Raw genomic sequence first — 19,290 nt, 5'->3', positions numbered from 1 at the left:
TGATCAAAAAGGAGTAATTACTTAAAAATCCAATAGATTTCCCTTTCAGTCTAAGAATTACTATGAAGTAGGGATTTAGAACTGAATAACGTTCTTACCTGACAGAGAGCAGTGAAAGAGCTCGCATCACCATGGTCCTTGCAAGAAGCACCTGGGCTGCCGCAGTCACTCTCCTCAAAGCCATGACCCGGTCATGTGGGTTGAGCAGGGCAGCCGCCTGTTCTCCAAGTGTTACACTACCCGATGAACATTTATCTACTGAACCAAGGCAACCTTCAAGAGAGGACATGCAAATTATGTTATTCTGTGGGAAAAGGAGCACAATGGAAACACAAGGAGAAGAAAAAAAATTGAGATACAAGGAGATTACATCAAACAAGAGAAACAGAATTATAACTCTTATAGAATAGGAGAAAGCACGTCTCCACAGAATCCAAACTTTATGCAATTAATTAAATAATTAGGGTGGCGCAGTTAGCAAAATGTTACGACAGCACCAGCGACCCAGGTTCAAATCCAGAGCTGTCTATCAGGAGTTTGTACATTCTCCCCGGGTCTGCGTGGGTTTCCTCCCACCCTCCAAAACGTACAGGGTTGTCGATTAATTTGGGGGCAGTTGGGCAGCACGGGTTTAATTGGCTGGAATTGGCTTCTACTGTGCGGAAAATAAAATAAAAAGACAATCGAAATACAGCACTGAGAGAGGCTCTTCTGCCCCACCTGTGGGGACCTGCCTCCCCCATACACGTCTTTGAAAGGTGGGAGGAAACCCACGCACTTGTAGATGGTGTCGCTGTCACTGGAATAGCAGTGTGCTAGCTGCTTCACTAACCGTCTCTACTGCAGCAATCCCAGATGAATTCCCAGAAGCCCCTCACAATTTCCTGAAAGTAGTGCCACGGCAGTAGGTCATGCATTATAACACACCAGCATATCTCCTTGTAAGGCAAAGTTATCACTATTTGTGAAGAGAATTTATAAACCAAAACAATGCAACTTTTTCTTGACTCATTTTACAGTTCATATTGCCAATTATAAATTCAATAAAACTCATTTTTGCAATTTTCTTGGTGATTAGAGAATTAATTTTTCAATTACTGATACTTCACACATCCATCCATTTTTCCCTAACAGAAATAACCTAGGCGGTGGCATATTTTCACACTCTGACGATGCAATTTAAAGAATCCCACTTTTATTTTATTAGGTAAATTGTTTGAACCAACCTATTTGTATGAGTGTCTCTTCCATGCTGTTGGTGGCCGTCACCATGGCAACAGATGCCCCCAGAGGATCGCTGTCAGGAAATTGTACAGGCTCCGGTACAACTCTGCACTCACTCAGGCCCAGGGGGCCAGCCAACAATTCAAACTCTTCCTCCCCAGTCAGCTTCTCATCCTCGTCAATGTCCAACATATCCCAGTCTTCTGCGGGAACAAGAGCACAATGGGTGTAGAGGACAATGATGAACTTTGGGATACTCACCTACACCTGCCATCCCAACCTCCTCACCTCCACCCCATTTTATATGCCTCTTTTCACATGAATACAGCCTTTTGCACTTCCAATAAGTAGAAATTCTGCCTGGCCCACAGGAAAAAAAGAATCTCAGGGTTGTATATGATGTCATGCATGGACTCTGTCAATAAATATGAACTTTGAACTGTTATGCAGGCCTTCGAGATATGAGCAAAAAGGTTATGAATAAAAAGGCTGGGGGAGGATGGAAAAAGGGAGCGCAATATTTGTCTTGTATTAGATCCTAATATATTTTTATTAGGGAATATGCAATCACTAATTGATTTAGGTTTAAAGGATTATCAGATTTCCTTTATCTATTTAGCTTTAGCTGTGCCAAGAAATGTTTAGCACTGACTTGGAAAGATAGAAATATATTAACTTTAGATAGGTGGCATTTGGAGATGAAATCCTGTTTGTCTATGGAAAGGATATCTTTTTCAATTCAAGATAGGATGTCTTTTTATAGGTCAAAGTGGACTCCGTTTGATAAATATATGCATTTAAGTTTGCTTTAAATATGTTTTTAAGTGTGATATTTTAGTATTGATAACTTTTTTTTGTTAGTATCTTTACTTGTTATGGTTTATCTTTTTTTTTGTAAGTGGGTTTTTTTTCTCTTATATATAATATTGTTTATTTTAGTAACTCTTCACTCTTTATTTTGGTGGGGGGTTAGACTAATTTTAAGTTAGGTTATTAATGTTGTGTAATAATCATTGCGGGGGGGGGGGTTAGTTTATTTAGTTTACCGATGTGGTACTGTAATTTTATTATCTTATTTTTATTCTTTTTAAATGTAATCCTTTATTTTATTCATGTTATAAAATCTTAAATAAAGTTTTAAACAAAAAAGAAAAAGGGAGCGCAGACCAACAGGCAGAAGGCCATAATTGGATGTGGAAGGGTGGGTAGGAGAGGAAAATTGAGAATTATTCAGGGGTAGAGGGGTGGTGGAGTGGTACTTTTTTCATTAGAAGTTGTTTCTGACTTAGATAATGCAAGTCTCAGTGGGGCAAAAAAACCAAACAAACACAAATGGATTTGAGTACAAGCACATTAATCACTGAACATTGTGTCTCAAATTGATGTGGCTATCAGGAAAAAAGCAAATCCAAGTATGAGGGTTTATTTTTAAAGGGTTGCAAGTAAAAAGATGAGAGTTTGTGCCAAACCTTGGGTGATTTCACACTTGGAGGATTGCATTAAGTTCCAGAGGGTGTGCTGTGCAAGAGATTTAGGGGCACTGAACAGGATGTCGATAGGATTGATATTAAGGTGAAAATAAATCCAAAAGGTCTACAGATATATGAGGAGCAAAAGGAAAGTGAGGGATCAAATTGGTCCCCTAGAGGATGAGAGTGGATGGCTGTGTGTGGAGCCAAAGGAGATGGGGGAGATTTTGAACAGCTTTTCTTCTTCAATATTTACTAAGGAGAAGGACATCGATCTGTGTAAAGTGAGGGAAATAAGTAGGGAAGTTATGGAAATGATGATAATTAAAGAAGAGGAAGTTCTGGCGCTTTTAAGGAAAATAAAGGTGGATAAGTCTCCAGATCTTTGCAAGATATTCCCTAGGACCTTGAGGGAAGTTGGTGTAGAAATAGTCGGGGCTTTAACGGAGATATTTAAAATGTCATTAGTAACGGGAATGCGGCCAGAGGATTGGAGGGTGGCTCATGCAGTTGCATTGTTTAAAAAAAGGTGCTTGGAGTAAATCTAATATTTATAGGCCTGTACGTTTCGTGTCAGTGGTGGGTGAGTTAATGGAAAGAATTCTTAGAGATGGTATATATAAATATTTGGTTAAGCAGCGTTTGATTAGGAATAGTCAACATGGAGTTGTGAGGGGAAGATTATATTTGACAAACCTTATTGAATTTTTTGAGGGGGTTAATAGGAATGTTGATGAGGGTAAGGCAGTGGATGTTGTATATATCGACTTTAGTGAGGCCTTTGATAAGGTTCCTCAGGGAAGGTTAGTTACGAAGGTTCAATCATTAGGTATTAACTTTGAAGTAATAAAATGGACTCAACAATGGTTGAATGGGAGATGCCAGAGAGTAGATTGGAAGCCGGTGACTAGTGGTTTGCCTCAGGGTTCAGTATTGGGTCCATCGCTGTTTGTCATATACATTAATGATCTGGATGACGGGGTGGTAAATTGGATTATTAAGTATGCAGATGATACGAAGATAGGTGGAGCTGTGAATTGTGATGAAGGATTGAGGACAGAGGGATTTAGGCCAGTTGGAAGGGTGGGCTGAAAGATGGCAGATGGAGTTTAATGCAGATAAATGTGAAGTGTTACATTTTGGTAGGGCTAATCAAAATAGGACATACATGGTGAATGGTAGGGCCTTGAAGAGTGCAGTAGAACAGAGGGATCTAGGAATAATGGTACATAGTTCCCGGAAGGTGAAGTCATATGTGGATAGAGTGGGGAAGAAAGCTTATAGTATGTTGGTCTTTATAAAATCAGAGCATTGAGTATAGGAGCTGGGATGTTATGTTAAAAATGGATAAGGCATTGGTGAGGCCAAATTTGGAGTATTGTGTATAGTTTTGGTCACCAATAATTTGGAGAGAGTGCAGAGAAGATTTACTAGAACGTTGCCAGGGTTACAGGGTCTAAGTTATAGGGAAAGGCTAAATAAGTTAGGTCTCTATTCTTTGGAGCATAGAAGGTTGAGAGGGGATTTGATTGAGGTATTTAAAATTATGGATAGAATTGACGTGGAGAGGCTTTTTCCTTTAAGAAAGGGGGAGATACAAACAAGAGGACATGAGCTGAGAGTTGGGGGGGGGGGGCCAAAAGTTTAGAGGAAACACGAGGGGGACTTCTTGACTCAGAGAGTGGTGGGTGTGTGGAACAAGCTTCCAGATGAAGTGGTGGAGGCAGTCTCGATATTAGCATTTAAGGAGAAGTTGGATATGTATATGGACAGGAAAGGGAATGGAGGGCTACGGGTTGAGTGTAGGCCAGTGGGGTTAGGTGGGAGAAAGTGCTCGGCTTGGACTGGAAGGGCCAAGTTGTCCTGTTTCTGTGCTGTAGTTGCTATATTGCCAAAGGATGAACACTCTTCAACACAAAGGAGTAGATAAGAATCCAATTAGTAATTTTAAAGCCGATCAGTAAGATTTTTGCTAGCTGACAGACAACAGCTACGGCAAATGAGGGTTGGAATAGGCTAATCCTATTCCTCCATGAGGAAGTGAACCCCATGCTGCCCTTACCCATCATACGTGCTAGTTCATGACTGTATTAGCTGCTCTCAGGCATGGCTGGAGAAACTTGAAAAGTAAAAATGCCACTCTCTAATAAATCGAAAAAAAAAACCACGCAGGCATTGTACAGTTATCAATGAGTCGTAAACAAAATCAGACAACTGGAGCATCTGAAGTTAACATTTCATGTTAATGATCCTTCAGCTGGATTTAATTAATTAGCGAAGAAGTACCTTCATAAATGCTGTCCTGCTTGCCAATCAGATCAGGTGCCTGGCCTTTGTATCTGTAAAAACCAACTCATCGTCATCAGACAGAATATATCTGACAATATTACAATTAACACAGGATACAAGAGCCGAAGTCGGCCCACTGGTCCATCAAGTCTGCTCTGCCATTCTAATCATGAGTTGATCCGCACTCCCTGTCCTTCTCTCCGTAAACCCTTGATTGCCCTGACTAATTGGTCAATCTCTGCCTTAAATACACCCAACGACCTCACTTCCATCCGTGGCAACAAGGTCTGCAGATGCACGACCCCCTGCCTGAAGAATTTTTTCTGCATCTGTTTTAAATTGACGTCCTTTTATCTTGAAGTTGTGCCTTCTTGTCCCAGACTCCCCTCCCATGGGAAATATCCTTGCCACATCTATTCTATCCTGGCCTTTCAGCATTTGAAATGCCTCTACGAGGCTCCCCCCCCATCCTTTTGAACGCCAACAAGTACGGTTCAAGAGCCTTAATTATGTTGCGGGTGGACTTGTGGGAAGGTGATCTACTTCTGGGGATCTCAAAGGTTAGGCTGTAGGGGATGTTTGTCCAAGAGATCATGGAAGGGAAGGGGGGGGGGGGAGATCGAGGTTAGAGATGCAGTTGAAGAGTCCCAAAGATAAGGTACTGTACTAAATATTTTAATTCATGGGCGTATCCAAGGAGGAATACTCCAGCACTAGACTCTGAAGATCGACCGGTAGCTTCCCCTTAAGTCACGATGAAGGGGGGACTCACAAATATCATTGTGACCCCAATCATCTACAGGCTTGAACCAAAAGCATGGAAGTAGCATCCAGGTGTGGGGTGCACACTGTTGTTGGCACAACCCTAGTCTAGGCAAATAAAGACGGCGCGCAACTTGTAGCAAATCCACTGGTTATCGTTTAACATTGATCTTTCATTGAAATTGAATTGTTTAATGCACTTAATACTGGAGCAGATCATCTTTGAGCTGGACCACACCTTGTGCTTGTCCACTTCGCTATTCCCCCATACACACTCCAGGCCACATTGATGAGACCATTCTGCCCAGTGGACCAGTCCACTAGCTAGGACTTAAGTACTAAATACACATCCAACTGTTCTGATTTCTTTTGACAGTTTATAGCTGTGAAAGAGTGTGGTTCCTTTTAAATGTCTGTGTCTAAGACATTAAATAACAGTTGAAAAAGATAAAACAAAAAACAATTTAATTAAACTTTAAAAAAAAACATTTAAAAAGGCAGCGTGGTTAGTGCAATGCTGTTACAGCGCCTGCGACTGGGTTCGAATCCGGTGCTGCCTTTCTCTGTGTGTCTTTGGATTCATCCCCACCTTTCAAAATGTTAATTGGGTGAAAATGGGCAGCAAGGGCTCACGAGCTGGAAGGGCCTGTTACTGTGCTGTACATCTAAATAAAACTTTAAAAATAATAATAAAGAAACTGGGTTCTCTTGTCCCCTACCCCCTGCACCTTCACAGCATGGTCAGCCCCCCCCCAACTCATGTTCCACATGATTTAATGTCTTTGTATGCAGCGGTGGACACAGAGCATCTTTTCACTGTCCCTATGAGGGACACTACAGAGTGCTCTGAAGAACGAGTTCCACTTATTCCTTAGAGATTGCGGGGGTGGGGGGGGGGTAGAGAGGAACCTTTCACATTGGACCGCCTCACTTGGACGAGACCCAGCCGGCCCACGTACAGCAGCCAGTGTGCAGAGGGAGGCCTCGAAAACACCAAAATGCCACTGGTGCCAGTTCTTTTCCCGGGGGCGGGGGAGGGGGAGGGGGGTGTGGGGGTTATGTAGCGATGTGCAACTATGCCATGACGAATCCCGCTTGTTACACGCTGTCAGCGGGGAAGTTGTGACAAAGATAACGATGAGGCTTATCTATCTCTTCTGCCCCAGAACGCACGCTGACACAAGCGGCAGGATGTAGGCGTGGTCTGACTGCCAGTCAAATAAGCGAGCGTGCGAAGTTTAAAAAAACATTACGCTGTGACACTCGAGCTATCAGCCTGCATCTCCAATTTGTCTGACCTCTTTCTCACAGCATGGTACAAGCCCACTGTTTTGAGATTCATTAATAAGTACCAATATTTAAAAGTGAAGTGCTAATATGCTGTGAGGAATTTTTAAAAGGTAGAATATTTTATGATTAAAACATCTACATACAGTTTGCATCCACTTCTACGAGCTCACATCTCGAACCTTATGGGATACAACCTCTAGTTTTAGAATTCACGGAAACATTTCAGAAAAGTCCCCGAGAATCTCCAAGTGTGTGAGAAACCTGAGAAACGAACACCCAACGTCATCTTTCCCTCGATCATTAGATTTCTGAATGGACAAGGAACCACAGGCACTAATTTATTTTCTTAAATGCAATTTTCCACCTGCTGCAAACCAACGAATTTTGTGACGCATTTAATTCTATTCTGACCAATTAATGAGCGTTTCCCCAGATCTTCTTTCACCTTTCTGAAAGTGGGACCTTTGTCTTGCTCTTTGTTGCAAGGTACTGGTCTCGACAGCAGCTACACAAAAGATAATAGGGGTTTCCACTCCCACACTCTCCACCAAACCAGCCATCTACGTAGGAGCCGTTGCTTCGGTAGCCTTGTCGATTGGCGCTTCGCCCGCAGCCTGGATGGTTTTTCTTCATGTGATGATTGAACTGGGTAACGTTTGCATCACAGAGCTCGCAGATGACCAGCTCATCTCGTTCGTCGGACTCACAAACATGCTGCAGACAAACAAAGGGGTCATTCTGAGGAGAAATCCACAACATAAAATCTGACCCAAAGATCTCAAAAAATTAAAAGCAATTAAATGTTACTATTATTTCAAAACAAGATTATTGCCTGTGAGGTAATCTTTAAATTGGCACTTGTTGGACTGATTTGGAGAAAACACCACACAGATTAAATGCTATGGTCCTGCAGCAAGTCTCCATGAGACAAAAGATCTGGGCTGAGGCTAAATACAACTGGCAAGCTAATTTGTAAATCTGCAAGCCCTGGCCCAAATGCAGGACTGGAGGGGAAAAAAAAGTGGTTTGTGGAGAATGTAAATAAATGTTTCATATTCTTATAAAACGTGCTGTTGTAATGAAATACTGTGGCCCTGAAATGACCATTGATTTCAACTGACAGGTTTCAACGACAGAATGCATGAGCAACTAGTTCAAGCTGCTGTGACCTAGAACAGTACAGCACAGAATGAACCCTTCACCCTCATGCCCATGCTGAACACCATGTCCAAATCAATCTAAATGCAGCTTGCCCAGAGATGCCCCCGGATTCCATCATAGTTGAGTGTGCATCTAGAAGCCCTTTAAATGTTATTATTCCATTTCCACCACTAGCTTTGACAACCTGTACCAGGCACCAACCACTCTGTGTTTAAAAAAAAAGCCCTACATATCTCCTTTGAATTGCCTCCTTCCCACCTGAAATGCATGTCCTTTAGTCTGCGACCATCTGTCTGCCCTCTCACAACTTTATAAACTGAATCAGGACTGCCCAATGAAGGCAACCTCCTCCTTTACCAGCCTAACTACTGTGTTATCACTGTCACAGTGCCAGAATCCTGGGTTCAAATCCAGCACTGTCCGTAAGAAGTTTGTACATTCTCGCCATATCTGCGTGGTTGCTCTGGCTTCCTCCCACTGTTCAAAATGTACTGGGGTTGTAGATCAATTACAATTACACCAGCATGGGCTGGTGGCCTGAAAGAGCCTGTTACCATGCTGTATGTCTAAATTTTAATTTAAAGAAGCGTTAACTAATTTTTTTTAAAGGGAGAATTTCTATTGAGGAAATTCAAACACCCTGGCTTCATATTTAAAATCTTATCATAGGTGAACTTCTTTCACTGTAAATTGACTAATGATACACCCAGTTGATTTTCTTTTATTGTACCACATGCAGGTGATGGGAAACAAACAAAGAATCAACTTTTATAAAAAAACAGAAAGTAGGAAGTTAGAAAGACAGGCTTAGCAGTATTATAAACACTGGACTCGTTATGGTTTTAAAATAGTAGTTTTTTTAAATACAGTGAAACCTCGTTAGATCGCGATTTGTTAATCCGCAGAATTGCTTATAGCACGGGTGTTTGTGGACCCCAAACTGCTAAGGGGGAGGCTGACGACCATCAGCCGACGACCCAACTCCCCGCGCCTGACAGTCCCTCTCCCCGCTGCCCCTTCCCCCTGGCCTAACATCCCGTGGCAGCCGCCACTGCATCCGTTCCGTGACTCAGCTGCCAGGTGGTGTGAAATCTTGGACCCCAACTATCACGTTCTAACGAGGTTTTACTGTATTTTCGAGTGAAGGGGTGACTTGGCATGAGAAGATACCTCTAACATTAAGACCAGAAGGTTAAATAACTTTATTTCAGTGCTGCTAAAGTCTGTGTCTAGAGTCTAGACTTTACTTAGAGCATCTGCTGTTGTACTTCTTCAATTACAGCAGAAATAGTTGGATTCCTACTGCGCCCTCAAGGTTATCTCCTTAACAAATTCCTGGCTTAAGAGCTAATAATATCTCTCTATGTAAAGCAAACAAATCATGCGTCTCAATGCATTTTAACTGATATCATCTTTCCAATGTTACATTGACGGCATATGAACGGCACAGATAGCACAGCAGTTGACACTAGCGACATAGTGGTTAGCCCAACGCTATAACAGCACCAGCAATCTGGGTTCAAATCCAGCGCTGTCTGTAAGAAGTGTGGGTTTCCTCCGGGTACTCCGATTTCCTTGTACCCTTCAAAACATACAGGGGCAGGGGGTGTTTGTAGGCTAGATGGATGCATTTGGGTAGTGTGGACTTGTTCCCTTGCTGCAAGGACTGGAACTGCTCCACACAGGGGCAGAAGGAAATGAACGCAGCTCAGAATATCACACAAACTCCCTCCCCACTCCTCCTTCATCACCCACTGCCTAGGAAAGGTTCATCTAAACTCACCAACAGGCTTAAAGACAGTTCCTTCCCACAGCCATCAGGCTCCTGAACGAACCCCACAGTGCTCTCGTGCTGCCCTTGCTTTGTTTAATTGTTATTTTCTTTCATTCTAATTTTGTTCTCTGTAGATTCTGCTCTTCTCCTTTACATCTAGACATAATTTAGCCCCTCTGGCCCATGAGCCTGTGCCTTCCAAATACTTAAATGAACCTAACAAAGACCATATGTTTTTGAAGGGTGGAAAGCACCCGGAGGAAATCCACACAGACATGGGGAGAACATACAAACTCTTTACACTCAGCACCAGACTTGAACACAGGTCACTGGCCCTGTAACAGCGTTGCGCTAACTGTGCTGCCCATCTGAAAGTACGTTAGAGCTAACCTGTTAAACTGCTTGCAGAAGTACCCTTCTCTCGACAAATAAACACACTTAACACAAGCAATAGTGCGGTAGAGGCTTAAAGTGAGAAAGCGAAAGCAGCAGAAGCTGCAGCCACACACCCATGTTGGCCAGTCCAATACCTCTGGAATCCACATTCCCAATATATCACTATCAGTCGCAAAGTCCTGACCAAACATAGCTTCCATTGCTTCATCATCCAGGTCAATTTCCAGCTCCTCGTCAAGGCTGAAGTCATAAAGGGCACCTGGGTCTTGCGGTACAGATGTGCCTTCTCGCCGGCTCTGGTGGCGATGTGCCTGAACTGAGCGGTACAGACCTGCTGCAATTTTAAAACACATGCTTTATCAAATTATTAAACACATTTTTCAAACCAAAACTGCTAAATATGTTGCATATTCATTTTTTGCAGTGTACATTGTGAAGTGTGAAATTTGCTGCCAGCTGAAGTGGTGAATCTCATTTAAGGAATCTGACTTTGCTCAATTATTTATTACGGAATATTTATTTTCTTTATCCGCAGTTCGTTTACTTTTTTTAAGTTATTTACATTTCTCTATTTGAGTTCAGTTTTCTTTTTGCACTACCAATAAGTAGAAATTCTGCCTGGCCCTCAGTAAAAAGAATCTCAGGGTTGTACGTAATGTCATCCATGAACTCTGAACTTTGAACACAGGCTCAATTCAGACTTTTAAGAAAAATTTGGACTGGTACGTGGATGGGAGTGGTACGGAGGGCTATGGCCAGGGAGCAGATTAATGGGGTTAGTCAGTCGAGACTCGATGGGTCAAAAGCCTGTTTCGGTGCTGTAGTGTTCCATGTTCCTTTTGCAAAAATTAATGAAGTGGCGCAAAAACATACACTGACTTTCAAATTTGCCAACCACGACTGGGTCAAGGTTAATGGTTAATTACAGTCCTCTCCTGCCTTCATATCTCTGATTTTTAATTGGGCAAAAGGCCCTCAAAATTAAAACATTCATCTGTTCTGTAAGTGAAGCCATAGAATGTTTGAATCACCTGCACGTGCTAACAGCGTTCGAGCTGCCAACTCAAATTTTTGCCTCCGAGTGACAGTTGAGCGGCTTCTGGAAGAAGGGATGCCGGCAGACGATCCATTCTCCTCTTGCTCCAATCCATCAGGGCTGCAAAAACAATTTTATTACAATATGGAACAGAAAAGACCAGGTTTCAACCGAAAAACATTAATTGTAAAGCTAAGCTAAATATCAATGTAATATACTTAAGGATTCTAGAGGGGGGAAAAAAACCGAAATATTGCTCGTATAAAAATGATATTAAATAGAGAAAAATTGTAAAAAGTTTATGGAATAATGTGTCATCATTCTCTTAACTCTCATTCCAGTTATGTTAGATCAGGAAACATTACTTTGAAAGAAATATGAATAATGGTGCAAAAAAAAAACCCAAATACACTTAGCTGTGTGGTTAACACAGTTTTACTGTGGGCCATGTACTCCAGCTAGCAGAGTAGTGGAGAAGCTGTTAAGTTGTTTTAAGCTAGGTTTGGAGGAGGAGAAGTTTAGCAGCTTCAAGGAAGTTTGGGTAAAGCTGGTTTTCTTTAGTTTTAGCAGGGACTGATAGCAACATAGTTTGTCAGCTTATGTAGGTGATTGCAAGCAGTTGACTGTTAGCCTGGGCAAGAGTTGATAACATTTTATGACCTTCTCAGTCTGAGTAGAAAGTCGAGAACAATTTGTTACTCGGTCAAGCATGAATTAAAAGATCTTGGGAAAGTATGGTCTTCAGCACCCAGGGTCCATAGCTGCATAATTAAGAGACAAAAAAAAACAAGTCAACCAAGGACTGACTGCCTATGCATCAGAATCCAAATGTAAAAAGGGAATAAATATTTCATTCAAAGAACATCTCTGCCCATTAGTGGACTACTCCACCAAATTCAGATGCAATGACAAAGATTCAGGACAGGCCATGAAAGTTGCAAGTGTATAAAACAATCAGGTAACACCTCAGAGGGCTGAACACAGTGTCTTAACAAATAATAAAGCGGTTAGTTTCTCATCTTCGCTGCTCTGTTGAGCTCGTCAGAGGACTGCAAGCATTTCTCTTGTTTCCTCCCAAGTCCCAATGATGCACTGTTGCAAATCATCCCAAATATAGATGAGCCAATAGAAAACTCAGTGTGGCCTGATGAAGGGTGTGTGAAAGAGTAAATATCACCACTAACCATGGGGCAATGGGATTCTCTGGGAGTCAGCAGACATTAACCCTTCCTCCTTCTGTTTCCTGAAATCCCCTCTTACTAAGCCCCCTCTCCCATTATCTCAAACCTACTGCAACTCTAAACCCAACCATTTCTTCACTAACACCCTGCCCTTCTCTAATGAAGTCGTCTCACCCTGATCTCAGAGCTCTCAGCTTATCATAACATTGAGTTCTTTTTCAGTCATCTCCCGCATACATCCTCTGGGCTTTCAACACCCTCACCCCCACCCCCCGACTGCTGTTGAGACATCGATCTCTCCACTTAACCATAACCATATAACCATATAACCATTTACGGAGCAGAAACAGGCCATGTTGGCCTTTCAAGTCCGCACCGGTTCACTGATTTTGTGTGCCGTCTTCAGGCCTTGGTCCCGGTAGATCTTCATTCAATAACGATGGACGAATTCAATGCAGGTGGAATCAGTCGTAGAATTGTTTGATATCCCTCACCCACTCCAACTACATCCACCTAAATGCTCAGAGCTCCACATCAATACCAACCCAGTCAAATACATAGACAAGGATTGTGCCCTGGTAGTCTTGCAGACTGATAGCAACCTTGCAGAGGCCAGACAGCAGCTCTCGAACACTTTGAACAGTGACCACATCATCAAACACCAGGCCAATGTCTTCCACAATGTACACCAGGAGCTCTCTCCACAACAGCCTCCAACCTTGCACTTCCTGGTACTAGTTAAACAAGAGTATCTGCAGATCTCGTGGCTCCCGTAAAATTGGTTAGCTTTTCACTTCCTGTGGATTCTGCGTGACCTACTGAGTTTCTCCAGCACAACCGTGGACTGCACTTCCCGCTTCTGTTACCCAAGATCCACAAACAGGACTCCCACTGTTTCTGCCTTCTTACACCAACTGAAATGATCTCATACCTTGACTCAATTCATACTCTCCCCTCTCTTTCCTTCTCAACCACCTGGCACACCTCGCATTCGTTTCGCCATTTTGAGGGCTTTAATTCCTTGGCCCCCTAGGGCCCCATATTCACTGTGGATGTCTGGTCTTTATACTCGGCTATCGTCCAATCAGGAATGTGTTAAAGACCTTTGCTTCTTTCTGCAACAAAGATTCAATCAAATTCCTCTCCAATTACCCATTGACATATACTCTAAACCCACTGACTAAATCTCTTTCCACCGGAATCCATTCCTTTCTCCCAGTTTCTGTCTTCACTCTCAAGATGAGGCCTTCCATTGCAAGACATTCAGACATCCAAAACTTTTTTCAGGAAAGACAGCTTCCGTTCAAGTGTGTTCCTCGGTTTCTCCTTTCACCCACAGGACCTCCAATGAGGAATTGCCCTCACTCTAATTTGCCTCCACATCCAGCACATCATCCTGTCATTGCAACAGGATCCCACCACTATCCAGATATTCCACTGCCTTCTACCTTCTGCAAGCAACTCCCTCCGTGACTCCCACATCCACTGGTAGCTGCCCAGCCACCCCTCTCTGATCACTGCCACCTATCCCTACAACTGCAGGAGGTGCATCACTTTTCCTCACATCTCTTCCTTCTCTGCCATCCAGGGACATTAACAGCCTTTCTGGGGAGACCAAGATTCACGTGCACCGCCTCCGACCTCGCGGATTGCTCCCAATATGGCTCTTTGGCGAGACTGTGAATTCCCTAGTTCACTCATCTCGGCGTTTGATTTGCAAACTGCCTCCACTCTGTTCACAATGGCCTTCCTCACCTCCTGCTTGCATGCTCTTTCCGCTCTTATTCCTATTCTCACACCAACCAGTCCCTCCTCAGCCTTCTCCCCTGATAGGATGAGGCCCCACATATTCTTCAGAAATAAATTACAAACTAATATTACAAACTTTAAATTTCCCAATTTCAGGTACCTCACGTGTTCCTGTCTCTCCTCTGCTCTTTACCTATTTATCCCCTTTCCCATAACTTCCCCCAAGACCCCATCACCCATTTTCAACTCCTCAACCTCACCCCCATTCCATACCAAAACCTCACACCCATCTGCTTCCATCTGTCAATGTCTCCCATTACCACCTTAACCAGATTCCAGTACCCACTTCCCTCTCCAGCAGTGTGTCCTCCACCTCTAACCTCCCTGACTTTATCTGACATCTCATCCTTTCCAAAACCTGGATCCACCTGCCCGTCATCTTTCACCCTCTTCGGTCCAACTGCCACTTATTGACCCATCTGAGCCCATTTGAGTCATCTTCCCTCTGCACTCAGTCCTGATGCAGGGCCTCAACTTGAAGCGGTGACAATTCAGGGAGGAGGCATGTGGACAACCTGAAGGAGGTCAGTATCAAGGAAGAAGAATAATGTATATGGGATATATAAAGGTTTTCAAATGCCCAAGGCTAACTGAGAACTGTTCAAGTTGCTGTGGGCTGCAAGGGAAGAGATAACTGGTGACCAGATGGAGATTTTTGCATCTTGGTTAGCCACAGGTAAGGTGCAACGAGTTCCTTTATTTAAATAAAACACCAGGGATAAGCCAAGCTAACAGAGGGCTCATGATTTTATGTTAATGGTAAGGAAATTATTGGAGAAACCCCTCAAGGCAGTGGTTCTCAACTTTTTTGTTTCCACTCACCGTAAGGTGCTCTGTGGCTAAGGGATTACTTAAAGGTATAAAGAATAAAAAGGTTGAGAACCGCTGCCTTAAGGATTACATATGGAGAGGCAGGTGCTGATTAACAATTGTCATTATAGCTTTGTGCAGGGAATAGCCTATCTGACCAATTTGAATGTTGTTTTTGAGAAGGCAACTAAAAAGATTGACGAAGGCACAATGGCAGACATGGTCTAGTGGTTTTCAAATTGCTCCCCTTAAGTCACAATCCATCTTAAGCAATCCCTACGCTATGTGCTCTGTGATTAGTAAGGGGCTGCTTAACGTGGTATAAGAGTGGAAAGAAAAAGCTCGAAAACCACTGTTTTAATTGTACCTCATTGACTCGTTATGTGCAGGGTTTCATAACTCCAAAGGAAATGGGCCAATGACAATTTTTCTCAAGCAAAATATTTCAGTATCAATTGGGGCTAGAGCAGTGATTCTCATATGTGATTCCCACTCACATACCACCTTATGCAATCCCTTTCTAATCACAGAGCATTTATGGCATAGAGATTGCTTAAGGGGGGGGAGGGGGGGAATGTGAATTTAGGGGGCAGTTTGAAAACCACTGGGTTACATAATCTTTAAGACATAGGATGATGTGCTGGATGTGGAGGCAAATTAGAATGAGGGCAATTCCTCATTGGAGGTCCTGTGGAGAAACCGAGAAAATGCGAACAAGTACTTCATCAACAACACACTTGAATGGAAGCTTAGGAGGCTGGTCCAGATTGATCAGGCACAGCACCAATTGGATCCAAAATTGGCTTGGTGATAGGAGGCAGAAAGTCATGATGGAACGATGGTTTCTTATTGGAAGTCTACGATCAGTGATGTCCCACAGGGATCACAGTTGGTGATATAAATCAACAAGATGGTTGTGAACGTAGAAGGCAGGATTAGCAAGTTTGAAGATGACGCTAAAATTGGTGGTGTTGTGGATAGAGTGGAAGGTTGTCTACAGCGATAAACCAGATGGAAATGGAAATTTGCAGATGGAAATTAATCTCAACAAGTGCAAGGTGATGCATTTTAAGAGGCCAAATTGCTGTTGAAGAGAGGGATCTTGAGGTTCAGTCTATAGTTGCCAGAAAGTGATAATGTGGGTAGATAGAGCAGTGAAAGAGACAAGTGGCATGCCATTCTCCAGGTTGTTGCTCAGATTGAGGGCTTTAGTTATGGTGAAATATTGGATCGGGAGCGCTTGTTTCCTTGAGAGAAAAGGAGGCTGACAGGTATACAAGGTGAGAGGAATGAGTATTAAAGGGGGATTTGAGCAGATCTTTCTTTTTAAAAACAGAGTAGTTGCTACCTGGAACTTGTTGAGAGAGGAGGTGGACGAATAAATACCACAAGTACAGGTAAGGGGCATTGAGAGAGGAACTTAAATGGGCAAATCGTAGAAAGATGGATCACAGTGCGATTACCATAGAGGTCAGCATGACTCTGATGGGATGAAGGGCCTACTTCTAAGTGAAACAATTCTATGGCAATGACAAACCCTAACCCTTTGTGACTTCCCAAGATCAAAGAAACTCAGGAAACAGCATTAAAGTAAAAATGTTGTACAAATCAAAGGCAAATAACAATTTGGAAAGGTCTCACTGACCGACACTCCTCCTCGGGCAGGTGATGGTCCTTTTCCTTCCTCTAACCTTATGAAATGAGGCAAATGGAATCGAGATAGTTTGAAACAATATTTTTGACTCTAAATCAATTCATTTTGGGCATTTAAACTGCAATACATTTCCAGTGAACAGCAAGATTAAAGTATAATGGACACACAAGAGACTGCAGGTGCAGTGAAATAGAGCAATAAAAAATAATCCCAGAGCCGGAGGAGTTCAGTGAGCCGATCAGTATCTGTGGAGGGAAAGGACATTGATATTTTGGGCTGAGAGCCTGTTGAAGAGTCATGACCCAAAATCAAAAATTCCTCTCTCTCCACAAATCCATCTCATCACCCCCCCCACCCAGGAGTTAGTTTTCTGCGGCAGATTAAACTACAAGGTCTCCAAATGGAAGAATCAAAAGCGAAAAATAACAGTCGCCAACTGACCCCTCACTGAAGCCTTCTTCCACATCGGTGGCATCAGCAACAGGTATATCCGGTGCTTGCACATAACCTTGGTCTCTGGACTTGTCAGTAGTGCCTGAAGCGATTGCCCCGTAGCATGAATCTGAAGGGACGGCAGCCTGCAGCTCATCATCCTCTTCTGTCCCTGGGTGCTCCAGCATCCACAAGGCCAACACAGTGATGTTCTGGGCATCTGCTTCTCCTCTAGCACCTTATACGGTTACACAAATACAAATCAGTTTACAATTTGGGTAACCTTTACCCTCAGTGCAAAATCGAAACTCTTGTTGTTCCACATCCCTTATTTAAAGTAAATTTATCGATTGGGTTTAAACTCAAAAGGTAATCTGGAGTGATATTCACAGTAGTACGTGTATCATAGCAAGTTGAGCATGAGGCCCTCAGCACAGGATCCCAGCCCCATTGAATGTGGATCATTAAAGTGTCAAATATACTATTTTCAGTCGCACACTGTACTGTCAATGCAATTAACATCTTATTCAGTGGTTTCACCTGCAACGAGGCATGCTGTAATCAGAGTGAAAACAAATTCTGAAGAAACTCATCAGGTCAAATACAGATAGACCACGACTTGCAATGTTCCGACTTTATGATATTTCGAGGTTACGATATTTCAGAAGCCATTTTGAATAAAATAAAGTCGGGTTCGAACTGTATCCACGTGGTTGCTTCCGCCCAATCAGCGCACGCAGATCGCTGTCCCACCGCCATCATTTCAGCGTTCCTGTTATAGTGATGCTTTGATGGACCCAACGCTTTCATTTTTTTTAAAAAAAAAGGTGATTTGGGGGAGAGAGATCGAAGAGTGAGAAAGAGCAATGGCAATCCGCGTACGCGTTCCGAATCACAACAGAGGTTGTGAGGAGATGCCGCTGCACCTAGTTACCCGGGGCCACCGTAGGCTCCCGGCAGGAGAGGGGGCGTCCACCTCCTGGCAGGGACAAGGCATACTGCTACCTGTACAGGTCGACCCCGACTTAAGATCATTTCTACTTGCAATGGAAGTCCTGGAACCGAACCCATTGTAAGTCAGGGTCTACCTGTCGTATACATTATATAACAAAGAGAACGTACAAACTTCTTACATTCGAAACCCATTCGAACTTGGGTCGCTTGCACTAACCATGCCACCCGTTTGGAGATACTTTTCCTACCCAGGGCATGGACTATCAAAGAACAAGCCAGTCAATATAAATTTACCTGTAGCTTCCATGGCTTTTGTAATCTGCCTGAGTGAAAATCCCATGTCCAAAAGAGGAACAGCTATGGGAGGTGGTGGTGGTGAAGTTGAGAGTCTGCTGCTAGGATCAGATGAAGCTATGAAATAAATAGACTTTAATTAGCTGGTGAGACTTTGCAATTATACCATCAGTTTCTAAAGTAGTTTGTATACAGAGTTGTCAGGCTTGAGGATTGTAAATTGCTTTAACACCTTTGGCTCCAATATCACAGCTCTTGATATTTGAAGCCAGATTATCAGATGCAAGGAGAATTGATAAAATGCATTCTCTTCAAAATGGGGTAAAAGTCCAATTTCACTCATTTTTCTGTTTTCCCTCTCCACGTTCACCATTGAAATCAATTTGGTAGTTCTTTTTTCGAACTACAGTCACAGAAATGGTTTGCTAAAAATAATCAAACAGTAGAGCATAATTGACATGGGGACTTAAGTAACTCAATACTTTAAGTTCAGTTGAATGGAGAATACAATCTACGAGGGGATTCCAGTCAGCAGAGAGTTACAGACGATGCAATCACATGCTAACCAGCCATAACGTTGAGAGCTTATTCAGCTTTAAAGCTCGACAATTTCTATTAACTTCTTGATGAAACCCAGTCTTTATTAGCTGAATTAATACAAGAGTACAGCAATAAAACAAAATCTTGTTAAATTTCACTCTCTCATGCAAAACTGATATTGGATAGAAATCAAATGTTTCAAGTTCAATAAACCT

At 42.8% G+C, this 19,290-nt stretch overlaps 1 protein-coding gene across 9 annotated transcripts in view; it reads right to left on the bottom strand.

Annotated features, from left to right (window-relative positions):
• The window catches only part of herc1 (HECT and RLD domain containing E3 ubiquitin protein ligase family member 1), a 221,413-nt gene that overhangs the window by 76,214 nt on the left and 125,909 nt on the right, over window positions 1-19,290 (bottom strand). For 7 of the 9 annotated variants that reach the window (XM_069902884.1, XM_069902890.1, XM_069902891.1 and 4 more), the window contains exons 41-48: window positions 18,536-18,652; window positions 17,297-17,525; window positions 11,397-11,521; window positions 10,479-10,699; window positions 7,480-7,748; window positions 4,980-5,032; window positions 1,227-1,427; window positions 99-273 (exon numbers count right to left, since the gene is read on the bottom strand). In XM_069902884.1, the coding sequence (XP_069758985.1) occupies window positions 99-273; window positions 1,227-1,427; window positions 4,980-5,032; window positions 7,480-7,748; window positions 10,479-10,699; window positions 11,397-11,521; window positions 17,297-17,525; window positions 18,536-18,652 (1,390 nt within the window). The remainder of the gene's footprint in view (window positions 1-98; window positions 274-1,226; window positions 1,428-4,979; window positions 5,033-7,479; window positions 7,749-10,478; window positions 10,700-11,396; window positions 11,522-17,296; window positions 17,526-18,535; window positions 18,653-19,290) is intronic. The other 2 variants (XM_069902887.1, XM_069902886.1) reach the window with 2 other exon arrangements.

The sequence above is a fragment of the Narcine bancroftii genome, chromosome 11 (assembly GCF_036971445.1).
Source record: "Narcine bancroftii isolate sNarBan1 chromosome 11, sNarBan1.hap1, whole genome shotgun sequence".
NCBI classification, from domain to species: domain Eukaryota; kingdom Metazoa; phylum Chordata; class Chondrichthyes; order Torpediniformes; family Narcinidae; genus Narcine; species Narcine bancroftii.
This window is presented reverse-complemented; position numbering and strand designations above follow the sequence as displayed.